The following is a 14,710-nucleotide window of genomic DNA, read 5'->3' as shown; positions in this document are numbered from 1 at the left end:
AGCCACCTTCTGTTTTATGAGTGTATTCATTTCTTTTTACCTTTTTGCCTCGATTTTATTAAACGTATATCATGATTGTTATTCCTCATTGGTCTAGGAGTATACATGTATTAGATCATGCTAACAGCAGAAATAACCGTTACATTTTAATATCTAAAAATAGAGTAGATTGAAGGGATAATATTAGTGTTTTGGCACAACCCAAAGTCTTACTAAAGTTAGCCTTATTATTTATTTTTGTAGAAATGTACTTAAAGGTTAAAAAAAAAAAAATTGTAATATACATTGTACACCTGACTGTCCTGGCACAGCAAAAGCATACCATGTAAATTAATTTAACCCATGGAGCAGTGCCAGCACGATGAAGTCACAGCCATGCTACAATACTTTGGGAGAATTGTTGAAGCACGGCTATAATAGTACAACATTTATTTTGCCCTAGTTACCCGATCATGTATGACTGTACCCAGTGCATTATGGGGTGATGACGTCACCCTATTAGGAGTGCATCCCTCCATTGCACTTCTCCCTCCGTAAATAACGTACAGGGGTAGAGGAAGGAAATTGCCTATCCAAGATAACTGACAATTCCACTTTAACATCCAGCAGTGTAAGCATTGCTTTGTATAATCCTCTTCGGCAGTCTGTCTCATTTACCTGGGCAAATCGTGCCAACACTGCCGTAGTTTTGTGTGTGGAAATCCATTCAGCATAAAACTCAATTTTTGAGCGCAGTAACTTTTTAAAGCTTGCAGCACTCCCGCTGGGTGACCTTAATGCTTTTAGCCCCGGAAAGAGATATCTTGGTGATCCAGAGATATGCAAATATTCCTTCTCCATACATATTTTTTGAAAACACCACTTTTCCTAAGCATCGCATAGCTCGTTTGTTCGAGGGAGCCAGTGAATGAACAGACTGAAAATTAATCGGCACAGCAGGAGCAGTTTGCAACTCCCGCCGCCTGCTTTATCATCCATGGTCTCATTGCTTCAATCTAGCACTTCGTTTTGTAACCCCTTCAGCACTGGGGGATTTTAGCTGCTCAGAAGGCTTCATTTACAATTGTTAACTTTTATTAGAATGTTGAGTGCCAAGGATAATAAACCTCTGGACTAATATTCCCATAATGCTTAGCGAACCAGTCATAGCGTGCCAGAGATTACCCATATCCAGGTGTACCTAAAACAATTTTAATTGATAAGTTGCATTGTTACGGGTAGGTTTCAATACATATTCTGCTCGAACCGGTTAAAGGGGCAGTGGAGCCATGTTTTTGTTGTGATCAGCAGAAATATTAGTTTACTTAATTGCCCAACATAAACATATACGGTATATATTATTTTAACTCTTTATTTATGGTCAGCAAATAGATAACTTCAAGCATAATTACATTGCTGAGAAGAGTTAGTGAGTACACCAACAACTGTTAATTTATAAGAGATTTAAACAGAAGAATTATAATTGTACAATAATATTGCAGTTTAATCCCACAAATTTAGGGCAACCTAATTTGCAATTGCATACAGACAGAGGCAGAAATAGCAAGAAGTATAGATAGGATAGAGAGGTAGGGAGCTGCCATAGAGGATTGGATGTGCTTCCTATCCAAAGCCTGTAGGTCACCAGGGACTACAATAAGACTCCCACTTCTGCCATGTTTTCTGAAAAGAGGATGGTGTGGTGTGGTGTGGAGTTTCATACCTGAGCAGGCAATTATTCCATTATCCTAAACCTTAAGAACTACTGCATCCATAGTAGGGACTTCCACCTGCCTGATTTAGAGCTCTGTGCACTGCTGGGGCTATCCTATTGAGCAGTCTCTCATCAGTCGCCATGCCTCCCTCTACCGGACATCAGAAAGGTCCACGGGTTCATTGTAAGTGGTTGCTCCAAGACCCTAGTGATAAGATCTTCCATCTCAGATCAGTACTTGGCCACATTAGGACAGAACCGCCACATGTGAACATGATGCCCCTTTGTCCTCACAGTGTCCAGTATAGGTCGTTAATGGATTTGCCAATGTGGCAGAGCAGCATTGGCATTGTGTATTGTGATTGCTCCTGCATTGTTACTTTAATAGAGGACTTGGTGCATGCGCCCCAAATCTCCTCACATCAATGTGTTCTGAGCAGCATTTTAAATGGCTAATGCTACCGGAGAAATACTGAGGCTGCGGCAGACAGTGGAATGGTGCCTCTCGGAAAATGCATCTAATACGGCCGCATGCAGGCCTGTATGTGTTGGCTATCATACTTTTTCATTTAACTACTTGCTGTTCGTAATGCTGGATTCAACATTGCTGCAACTTAGAATAAATTAAAAACAATGTTTGATGACAATATTATCATTTACTTTGATACACAATCCTACACTCAGAAATACATATACAACCACTCAACAGATACCAGACAATTACAGAGAAACAGCCATCTCTCGCCGTTTTTAAAAGGGACCCCGTATACCAACCAAATGACAGCAAAGAAAGGTCCAAAACTCCTTTGTTAATAGATCAGTGATGCCATTATTCCTCTTTCAGGAGGTTACAATAAAGGGATACCAACCATTACAATCAAAGATATTAGAAAAATTAAAAACTATTTTAGCAATCTGCTTTAAGATTAAACCAATATGCACACACACCAAGTAACCTCATACAAATCTCACACAGTTTCTCTTAAGCTGAGTCAAACAAACAATTTAGTATGAACTGCTTAACCATCTTAAATCAAGGTGCTATCACTAATGCCCAGTTTCCACTGAGTGGTTCGGGTCGGTACGGTACGCTATTTTGAGTGTTTCCATTATGAAAGTGGCCCATACAACCGAACCAAACCACACCATTCCTGGGCTCCCTTCAGATGTAGGTCCATAGGAAATCGTACGGTGTGGTTAGGATGGAGCTACTGGCGTCACACTATACAATCCATTGATTGGCGGACAGGAAAACGTCAATGCTCACGACAAATCACATGCTAGGCATTTGGTCTAAACCCCGCATGCTTCCTGGCGGTCTGACTTGCAGTGGAAACAATCATCTAAATAGACTGATCTATTCTAACCCTTCCGAACCATACCGACCTGAACCATACCGCTCAGTGGAAACGAGGCAAAAGTAGGTGCCATACATATGTAGTACATACTTTTGTTTCTCTTTATGCAGCACTAGCAGGGGAGTGTCCACCAGGTGGGAGACCTACATAAAAGCCGGGCAGGTAGCCCCAGTAAATCAGTTTTGCTTGACCCTCAAACGAAGTGTCGTCTCGTTCTTGGGGGGGAGCCAGGAGTGTAAGCTGTTCATATGGTTTTTCCTGTTCGGCTGTTTAACAGCATTCGTGTGTTTCCTGTTCGTGAGTTGGAGGATTCGTATGGTTCCAGTTCGGGAGTTGGAGAATTCGTGTGTTTGCAGTTCGGGAGATTGCAGTAGCTGCCTGTGCATCTGAAAGGGGAATATCGTCTAAACGGTTTTTAACCTCTTGTGTGCAAAATGGTCCGTTACAATTTCCAATCAGATGTTAACTTGCTTTAGAAGTTTTTATTTCCTGCTCTGTAAATTGAGCTTTAATAATACACTGTGGGATAATCAGGGACGTATTAGCCGCAAGGCAAACAAGGCATTTGCCTTGGGCGGCATTTTCCAGGGGGCGGCAAAAAAAGCTGCCCCCAAATGCCCAGGGCAAATGTCTTGTTAGCCTTGCGACTAACCGACATGCTGGGCTGGCGGGCGGTGCTGCTGGGCGGCTGGCGAGGGAGCACTTCCCCTGAGCTCTCTGCTCAGCTCTCTCGCGTGCCGCCTGCAGAGTGAGGCTGGGAGCCGGAATATGACGTCATATCCCGGCTCCGCCTCCCAGCCTCACTCTGCGGGCGGCGCGCGAGGGAGCTGAGCAGAGAGCTCAGGGGAAGTGCTCCCTCGCCAGCCGCCCGCCCGCCAGTGCCACCCTGCAGCTACTGGACCACCAGGGAATGGGAGAACCCCCCCCCAGCATTCCCAAAGGTAAGGAGGCTGGGGGGGGGGGGGTTAAATTAAAAGAGAAGTGAGTATTAATGTGACTGAGTGAGTGTGTGTGCCTGTTAGTGTGTGTGTGTCTGACTGTGTGTGTGTCTGACTCTGTGTGTCTGTTAGTGTGTCCGACTGTGTGTGTGTGTGTGTGTCTGACCTTGTGTCCGACTGTGTGTCTGACTGTGTGTGCGTGTGTGTGTGTGTCTGTTAGTGTGTGTGTGTGTGTGTGTCTGACTGTGTGTCCGACTGTGTGTTTCTGTTAGTGTGTGTGTGTGTCTGACAGTGTTTCCAACTAACGTGTGTGTATGTGTGTCTGTTAGTGTGTGTGTGTGTCAGCTAGTGTATGCGTATCTGTCAGTGAATGTGTGTGTATTTAGAAGGCGGGGAAGGGTTGGGTGGGGGTGGCGCGTGCAGGGGGGGGGGGGGAGGCTGAGTTTTGTCCTGCCTAGGGCAGCACAAAACCAAGATACACCACTGGGGATAATGCAGAGCAGGAAATAAGAAATTCTAGATTAAATCGACTGTGCAAGACTGTGCCGCCCCCCCTCATTTCCAGTCTCTAAATCTCACACTTCCCCATCTAAAATCTCCCTGACTGTTTACCTATTTATCAATCTCAATAGCTGTATTGCTCACTAAATCTACATACTATTTTTTTTACATTTTTTATTTCCAATACAGTGAAAAGCTTTTATTTTAAAATGTGTTCCAGGTCCAAACATTTTGTAAAGATAGTGTGTCTTATTGATCTAAAAAGCATTTGAAGTGTCGGTCATATAAACATGTCAATGGTTCACTTCACACCACTCTATTCTTTATATTATATGTATCAGCAGTTTAGCTTGCTCAATATATAAATCAAATTGTATACCCCACAAAATAAGCATTGTTTGCAGCATATTGGTCAAACTGCACAAGAAATGGGAAAAGCATGTTGGTTAATAACTAGTGTCCTAAATGACCAAACTAATTCCATAATTAGCAGGTGACAGATGATAAAATTACCTAAGATGCCTCCCAAAGAACTATCATTCACAGAAAAGATGCCCTCTGGCTGTTTTAAATGTTAGGAGGTATGCAAGGGGTTAAACTGAGATGCTGGTACAAGTGTTTCTGGCATTCGGAAAAACACTACATTTCAGTCTTCTAACAAGATTGTGTCACAGCCAGCATCTAACTGATTTATCCTGGTGATTATCTACCCACAGCAGGCACAAGCAGGGACAAGTTGCATGCTAATGCCTTCTTATAGGGAGGGGGATATGAAGATTCTTCTGGCTTCCCCATTCCCTGGAGAATAGCGATAACAGTCCAAAATATCTGAATTAGGGCAATTTTCCTCCTGTACGAGAATTTTGTATGCGTTGCCATAGGCAGGTAGGCACAATTTTGTTCCTTTCACTTGTAATTAAGATATATAATTAAGGTGTGTTAAACATCCTAATGAAACGTCGACCTTTATAATGTATTAATTGAGATTTCCCACTTAGACATTAGCAACTCTTTAGCAGTTTGGCAAATATTTAGATTCGCTATAAATAGGTGTGCTGTAAAGACTTTCCGAATGTAATGACATTTATGTTGTCCTGCGCGGAAGTCTAATGGAATGCTAGATAATAAAATGTGGGCAATATTGAAGTTTGCTTAATCAGCTGATTGCAAATTTGGGCTTAGGTAACATTAAACACTAATTTTGCTCCTGCTTTAGTACCTCTTGGATATAAGAAGGCATATTGCAAAGTCCATATTGGGCTATTTTGCATTGCAATTCTTTTACTTAAGTAGGCAAAGATGTCAGACCATAATGTCACGGAATTTCACTTCATATTAAAGGGGTGCAGCAGTTGATTCTTATTATGGAGGTAATGAAAGTAAAGGCAGAAAATATAATTATTCAAAATCTCCCTAATGTACAGCAAATATGCAGCCAAGAAATAGATGAGAGTTCTCAGCACATCCTGGTCTTCCCATTGTTTTCAGTGGAACAAGAGAAGCTCTGTTCATATCCTATAAACCCCTGCTCAGCAATAATTCAACATTTACAAGTAGTTACATTCATGAAAATACATGACTGAAACTACTTAGCATAGGAAAAACAAAAAGGGAATTGGGGGCACACCCGGGAACATGCATTTTGCAGGAATGGTGCTGCTGTTGTGACTACAATTTTTACATAATACAGATTAACGGACAGCGCACACATAAAAAAATCACATATCTCTGCAAACAAATATGGGGATTCAGTTCCACCATATGGCCATATTATGTTTACCCCGCCACTACTTCAGTGTTTGCTGAGAGAGGTTATTTTAAGTAGCCTTATTAAGTAGCAAGCTAATTAAAACTGCAGTGTTTGCCGAATCTTTTTTTTTTTTTTTTTTCTTCTTTCTTTATGATGGTTAGGAACTTGCACGCCATTGTAGTAGAGTGAGCTTATAGTTACACTGATGCTTGCAGATCTACTAAACAGTTCTTTATACTCGGTCAGAACTGACAGTCTCAGGCTTTCAGGGCTTATTTTAAGTGTGTAAGAAAACTGATTGCATTATTGCATCAAGAAAACAACAAACTTTGGAAGAAATCTTGGTAGATTTTGTTTGCAGTTTATTCTGCGGTCCTAAACCCTTAAATTCCATTTGACAGCTTTGAGTCTGAACAGCGCTTCAGTTTTGGATGACCAATCATATTGAATGGTGTGACCCAACATGTTTTGTTGTTGTGTTTTTTTTTTCTTCTTATATATATATATATATATATTCTTTATTTTTGTTGTGCAGATGAGTACAATGATGCCTGCGATGCCACAACAGCAGAAACAAGTTCAGTTATTTCAACATAGTAAAACCGATGTATGGCATTAGAGAATCAGCACAATTTTTTTAAATAAAGCCTTAAACAAGAGAGCGTACACGTTAAAGCAATAAACATAAAGTATGAGGGTAATTAGTAAGACGTGTAGTCTTGGGATTACAGCATCAAAAGGAAAGTCTGCTAGGTAGGCTGGTTGGCACTGAGGTGCAATGCTAATTTTGGGCACTGAATACATGGAGTAGTGCTGAGTAAGTGCGCAGTGTGCTCAGGTAATATCATGCTTTAGAGAGTAGCAGCCGCTGATTGTAAACAAAGAACGGAGTATGAATAGGCTAGAAACCGTGAACTTAAAAAAAGGCTATGCATGACTGGTACTAGCTGATCTGAATCTACAGCCAGGGTTATGAAGGTCAATCGATGAGGTTCCCATATTATAGGGCAAGTGATACTGGAGGTAGGGGCACTGTGTAGGTGGGCTAAACAGCTAAAGAAAAACAATGATTAAAGCATAATAACATAAGAAAGATAAAGTTATGCTGGCTATGGGCCATGTGGTCTGTTCCTGCACTATATTGCAGAGGAGTAGGGTGATGCCCCCGAGCAGCCCATGATGTTTAGCCTATACGGTACCCATTCTAGAGGCTTGTAATATGGCCCCAGGTTTGCTGTTACAAGGTACTTACAGCTGTGGCGTCAGATCCATGAGCTTTAGCAGCGCCTGGTATGTAGCACCGTAGTGCCACGGGTCAGCCTGATGGGAGCGCCCCACACGTTTTATTATTTTTTGTTTACTATATGATTTATTGGAATAATGCGCCATTAGGGGACACCTGCTCAGGAATGAATTATCACAGATTAGGCTGGTACTATTGGCAGAAAGGTTGCGTCAGTCTAATTTAAATATCCAAATTACCTTTCCAATATCTTGTTAGGGACGGCAATTAACCTACGCAGTGCTGGGGCATGACTGAAATCATTCCACTGATGTTCATGTAGCCAGGATACATGTCACTCTAGGTGTATGTAACCTGTACAGCCCCGCTTACTGGAGTCTGGCTGCTGGGCTGTGTGTGTTCATTTGTTTGTTCAGTTAGGAGAATCCTTAGAGGAGCAAGCAGAAAATTCCCTGACAGATCCTGAACATTTCAATCTTCCTCCGTTCATTGATCTGGATTAATACTCTGGCGTGCCTGCAATTTGCAAAACTTCAACACAATTTGTTTTTGCCTGCAGGGTATGGTATGGTGCTGGATGAAGAGTCGTAGGAGTAGAAAATCAGTAGAAATGCTAATATAATCAGGAGCTTTTAGCCATGTTATTTATTTTTTTCTTTAACTCCCTGTGGACTCTTTTCACATCCTAAAATATGTGTATTTGGACTTGCAGCTGAGCATCATGGTAAATGTAGTTTGCCAGCATCTGCAGTGTGCGAAGGTCAGCCATCCGTGTTCGAGATTTAGAAAGAAAAATATTTAAATGAGAAAAAAAAATATACTGAATGCTACCAATAATAATGCACCATGGTTAACTAATTTGCATGTGAATCAATGTATAAAAAGCAGGTTAATGATGGTAAATGTTACTTAATAATACTTTTATTACTGCTTTATTGCGCACATTCCGCTAGTCTCCACAATTTGCTGCCCTCTATTAATAAATGTTAATGTCTGCAGAAATTCGGAATGGGAATGGAACAATAGTGGTTTAACTTGTGCAGAAGATCACAGGGAGGCATTTTTAAAAAGACAGTTGGAAAACACACTGCCTGAGCACCGTTCCAAAAAAACATTTTATGCAGCTGATATCGCTAGAGAAATCAGAGGGGGTGCTGTATGGTAACAGCTGTTGCTTTTATTGCCTCAAAAATAATCAAAGATGCCACATAGTGAATAATTATTTTGCAGATCGGAATAAGAGCCAAGAATTTGTTCTTGGCATTAATATATCAAAGTACACATTTGGATGATGATTATTATATTTTTTTGTGCATAATAGTCTTAATTTAGTGGGTTGTTCAAACTATTTATCCGACGCATAAAAGGCATTGTCTAAATTTAGATTTTTTTTTTTTTTTTTGTTAGAATCTTTTATTCCATGTTCTACTTTCCAATGTAGGTGGTGGTAGAAAAAAAACATTAATTACAATCATTAGTGCTGAATTAGACTAGTCAGTAAATTAGTTTCAAACCATTTTACAACTAGTTCTGGCACGTTGCTAGCCCTGAACGAGCTAACTCTGTTTGTATTTCATTTTTGTATAACATTGTCTGTCTCATTCCATGCTAATATACACTTTATAAATCTTTGTAGATTGCTGAATATAATCAGAAAATATGCATAAATATACATTGAGGCACAACTCTAATGTCGGTGCTATCACCATAGAAACCATAGACTGTATCTGCGAATTTCTCCACTTGTAGAACATTGCCCCAGAAATGCTGTTCTGCAAAACTCGTGTATTGTACTAAACAAGCGTTTTTATGATTTTCATTCTAAGGTGGCTGTAGCCTTAGTTGTTGAAGATACACGTCTGCTATCCTCAGACACCAATTACAAAAGCCACCTACCCTATGTTCAATGCCTGTGCTATTTTTTTTAAATGATTTATTATTATTTGGCGGGAGGAGTATGAAAGAATAAGTCATGGTGGAATATGTATTGTATGTTTGTTGATAATATGGCTATAAATGGGACATTACTGTAACTTATTTGTCTGTGAGTGCACAATGTACTATGTATATTAGAGGTTAATATAGTGTTGATGTTAGACTAGGACAATGAGATCATGCATGCATTTGTGTTTATATTTTTGTTTGTATAGTTACTGTATGGGAGATTATTCTGTTTGTCCTGCATGACGATTTTAATGAGTTTGTTGGCTGTTTTCTAATGATTACTTTTGTTCCTTTCTACAGTCCCCCATCCTATAGAAAACCACTAAATTATGACAGATCAGATGAGGAGCGGGACAACATTGAGAGCACATACCGATCCAAGTACTCCCCACGAAGCTACCTGAGTGATAGTGACACAGAAACAAAATCTTCTGAACTGTTGTCCTAAGTGGGAAGCAAAAGCGTGAATGTGCAATGCTTAGAAATGTGAGAGTTCATCTTGTTCAAAGATTAAAGAAAAGAGGCTTCTGACGGTGTCCTGGGACTGTCTGTGTTGGTTTCGAGGCTCCCATGGGAGGATATGCAAGCACCTCTCACTAACAATACACAAGGATGCCCTGTCTTTGCCCACCACCTCACTGTCTATCTGCATGGGCTAAAACTCAGAGGTGGCTTTCATTGGATTGTCTTTTTCTGTACATGCTTAAGGGTGGGTGGGGGAAGGAATACTGTTAAATTATTACTCTGATCTCCCCATATTTTTTCTTTTTCATTATTTTTCTCTATTTTGTTTCTTGGGAAGTGCAGAATCTATAGGCTGGGATTTTGGTTTTCATTGTCTTACGGCCTTTAAAGTTTTCCAACCAGTCAGCAGATTCGCACTCATTGTTCTTGAATGCCTATCACGTAGTGTTTCCTGGTTATTCCTAGGAAAACCACAACTGAATGGTGCCTTTTCTACCATATGGTTACAAGTTCTGGTGTGGAAGAACTTTACAATACAATAACTTTGTAGGCCCCATGTGATCATAATGTACCTTTTTATTTCCATATGTTTATTATGTATATACACTTTTTTTTCCCCCTCAATAATTATTGCTAAGACAGCAGTCTTTACAACAAAGATCACTCAGGCTGGCTCTGATGGGTCGTCCATAAGACACAATAGTTCCACAAAGAAGAAGGGAATGTTCCTGGTTTGTAAAAAATGCATTGTCTAGAGGGTAATAGGAGGTTGATCTCCTTCTACTGAAACCTGAGGCAGACTATATTAAATTCACAGTATTCCATTAATAGTTGTGCTGTCATAGTGGATATATTTTGTTACCGTAAGGGTTATAATCAAAATACACCTTTTTAGAAACATTTTGCAAGCCAATACCATCTCAATGCAAGATTCTTTCAACACTTCAGATGTGTATTTAAAATAATATTCTTGAGAAAAGTAAGTACACATTTTTAAACTGTGTGGGTGATGAAAATAACGAACATATAATTAAAGGATGCACCTCTGAGAAGAAAAAAAAAGAAGACGACGGGTCTTCTTAGGTCTTCTTCTGACCTGTGAACGATGTGGTGAACAGTCATTCTTGCACTTTAATGAGAACCTTAAATGTTTTCCTTATTTAGATATATTCTGATATAGCAACAGCTGTTTTCAGCATACAGACAGCACTTGGATGTTATTGCATGGATATAATAACTCCTCAACATCCTGGAAGACTAATGAGCTGTGATGCAGTTACGTGAAAACGATAGATTCAAACTCTTTACAGCTTTATTGACAACGCTTTGACAATGGCCAGAGTTAACTCTGTTTCCTGTAAACTGTGCAATAGAATCACCTGGATGTTGCCTGAAATGAAGATGCTGCAGTGGAAACTTCGATTCTTTACCTACTACAAATATCCAGTAATATACTTGATTTTTTTTTTTTCCTGAAATTAGGTGAATGGACTTTTATTGTTAATTTTAATATGTGAAACTGTGCAGGACAACCTAAATATTTGCTCTAGTTCCAAAAAAAACCAAAACCTTCCAAAATAAAGACACAACCTGTGTATATCCCTGGGGAGCATGAATCCCACATGATTGGTGGAGCGTGGGGGTGTATGTATCTATACTTTGGATGTGCTTGATCAAAATGCAGCTTTTTTTATTAATTGCGTGGAGAGTAAAATAAAACACAAGATCTGCTTCTGTGCTCTACTCGCTTTATTTTATGTTCAGATTATTGAAGGTTAACGTTTTTATCTATATAGACTCAAGAGTGGGCTCAAAAATATTTCCAAAACTCTCATGATGTCTTGCCAGCCTGCAGAGAATCACAAGAGTTGTACGCCTGCAAATGGGGATCTGCCTTTTGGCCTTGTCTGATTTAAACTGTCCTTCTATAGAATAACATTGATGTAAACATTTCTGAATATAACATAATGTAATCTGTAGGTAATTAAGAAAACAATACAAAACTCTACGTTGCCCCCCCCCCCCCCTACTATGTGCCATAAAAAAATATTTTAAAAAAAAAGTCAGTCGTACTCCCACTTATTCACCTTGTTCATCTTCCTGCATCCCACATCATCACACAGAGGAGGCATGATCTCCTCCATAATGGTCCAATTCATCATAGAGGATCATTGGGGATCTAATGTGTATTGCAAACTCTCCCCAAGTGGCCTTCATACTGTAAATGACCGCTACTACAGGTGAATCTAACCTTCAAAAACTGCAATGTAAAACATTGCAGTTACAGGACAGAAACCCCACAGCTGACTTTAGTGTCCCTTTAAATAACAAATGCAAAAGGTTGCCATTAATTGCTACATAGATGCAAATATAATTTTTATAAAGTATGCATAAAATCACACACTGAAAATGTATTTTTTTTTTTTTTAAATGATACCCATGGACACGTAATAGTTCTTTTAATGACCACAAAAAAAAAATAGAATTAATATTTACAGAAATAAGTCCTTTCAAGTTGCAAGGACAAAGACAGATATTGGAAATGGTTATTGTTTTTTGTTGGTTAACATGAACTTGTAAGTTCATCCAGATTAAAAAAAATATATTATTGAAAACAACTTATATTTGCATTGTAAATGGTTAAAGCAACATATGTGTTTCTCAACCCCCACTGCTTACTTCCCACGTTGCCAAGGGTCAATCGGCGCTGGGTCACGGACGGTCCACTTCCCCTGACGTCATCTGATGGAGGGACCTAATGCGCGCATGCCCGGCAAGCGTATTAGGCCTTCCCCATAGGAAATAATTACCTCAAAGCTTTCCAATCGGGTTTTCCTTGACACTGGATATCCTCATGCAGAGCGTAGACGACCACTAGAGGCAGCCTTAGTTTTCTCTAAAACTGCATTGCAAAGCCAGTTTCCTCTCCATCTCACAGGCTCTTCGATATCTGATTTTAACTTATTAAAGCTAATATAGCCTTTGGGTCCAAAGTAATCTAAACCCAATTATTATTTTAGCAATGAGCAGCTGATCGTTCTGGGCTGACTCTGATATTATCTAGATAAAGAAAGATAACTAGTATGCCTCTATGTATTCATAAGAAAATTCTGTTTTTTTGTTTTGTTTGTCTGTTTCGTAATAGGCCTAACTAATCATAGCTGAAATGGAGCCTAACTTTCAAGATATACTAAATTTCTCTGAATTTGTAGCCGTCTGCCTGTGAGTGATGGATATGGTCAGGTAGCTATTTCCACTGCTTGCTGATTTTAGCCATTCGGTTTTCAATTGACTGCAATCTGCTGTTTATTAAATAAACACCAATATCTTTGTTAATCCTTAAAGGACCACTATAGGCACCCAGACCATTTCAGCTCAATGAAGTGGTCTGGGTGCCAGATCCCCCTAAGTTTAACCCTGCAGCTGAAAACATAGCAGTTTTAGAGAAATTGCTATGTTTACACTGAGGGTTAATCTAGCCTCAAGTGGCTGTCTCACTGACACCCACTAGAGGCCGCTTCAGCGATTATCACTGTGAAAATATGCTGGATGTCCATTGGAAAGCATTGTGTAATGCTTTCCTATGGGCGGTTTGAATGCACCCGCAGCATTTGGCGCTGACGTCGGCAGGAGGAGGAGAGGTCACCAGCACCGAGGGAGCCCGGCACTGGAGAAAGGTAATTGGCTAAAGGGGGTGGGAGGGGGAGGGGGGGGGGGGGGGGACGACTCCTGGCACTATAGTGGTCCTTTAATATGAACATGTAAGAAAATATATTTAGAACGGATTGTCGTTACCTGCTGCTTTCTGGTGAACTGCTAAAGGTGTTTATGTGAAAATGTTGAAGGCCACTGCAGTGCAATAAGAACTTACAGTAACTATAACAATTGTATCAATCCCCTTGCTTCACGATTTAGCAATATGGAATTACTAGCATCAAAACTTTATGCACATTACAGAAGCGAAAGGACATCTTGTGGATTTAAAAAAAAAAAAAATGTAATTTCATTTACTTCTGAAATTATTTTAATATAATTACGGTTTCATTTTTCACAGTGGGGATTTTTATATCCTATATATCTCTGGTTAGACATCTAGAGGGGAGTGTGCTTGTTTGGAGAGGGGCAAAGACAATAGAAATTAGGGCTCTGGGAAAAGTGACCTACAATAGATGTGCAGACCATGGGTAGATTAGTCCATTTTGTTGTGATAAGATAAAAGCACACGGTTTGCACATGTGCTAGCAGGGCTGGCCTTAGGTGTTCAAACGCCTTGTGCGGGACAATCTTGTGGTGTGACCCCCTCCCCCACTAGCTGAAGTGCTAGGAGCTGAAGATGGCCGATGGGATCAAGATGGCAACGCCTGCCCCCACTTAGCCACCAGACTCCGAGAAGCGATGTAACCGGCGGGGGTCTTAAGCAAAATCCCCAGGTGGTGACAGTGCCACTGCCGCTTTAATAGTATAATCTACAAAGTCATAAGCAAAATCAGAGCACCGTACACTAATTGCTTGGATAATGTCATTGTCTAACATACATAAACTGGCTATTGGTAGTCAAATTGACATTTGTGTCTTGACTTTAAGTCAAGACACAAATATGAATTTGATTACCAAAGGCCACTTTCAGGCCCATTCACAATCTGCTGCCTCCACCTCCTTCTACAAAACTCTGCCCCCCAAATCTACAGAACCCTTGGCCCCCCTTCTACAAAAAACCCTGCCGCCCCACTACACTAAACTACATGTGTTGTGTTTATGGTTTTATTTTACAGATATTAAATAATGTCAAAATTTTACTTCTACACTCAAGATTGCTTC

At 40.1% G+C, this 14,710-nt stretch overlaps 1 protein-coding gene across 20 annotated transcripts in view; it reads left to right on the top strand.

Annotated features, from left to right (window-relative positions):
• MYO18A (myosin XVIIIA) overlaps positions 1 to 11,630 on the top strand; it is a 277,949-nt gene extending 266,319 nt beyond the window's left edge. For 15 of the 20 annotated variants that reach the window (XM_063449986.1, XM_063449993.1, XM_063449990.1 and 12 more), the window contains one exon: positions 9,728 to 9,818. Coding sequence is in view for 5 of the 20 variants with exons in the window: in XM_063450000.1 (XP_063306070.1) it covers positions 9,728 to 9,875 (148 nt within the window). In the remaining 15 variants the exon portion in view is untranslated. Of the gene's footprint in view, positions 1 to 9,727 lie in introns of all 20 variants that reach the window. The other 5 variants (XM_063450000.1, XM_063449999.1, XM_063450002.1 and 2 more) reach the window with 1 other exon arrangement.
• Positions 11,631 to 14,710: the final 3,080 nt, after the last annotated feature.

This window comes from Pelobates fuscus, chromosome 1 (genome assembly GCF_036172605.1).
Source record: "Pelobates fuscus isolate aPelFus1 chromosome 1, aPelFus1.pri, whole genome shotgun sequence".
Classification (NCBI taxonomy): Eukaryota; Metazoa; Chordata; class Amphibia; order Anura; family Pelobatidae; genus Pelobates; species Pelobates fuscus.
The sequence above is the reverse complement of the archived record's forward strand: the minus strand, read 5'-3'. Positions and strand labels throughout refer to the sequence as shown.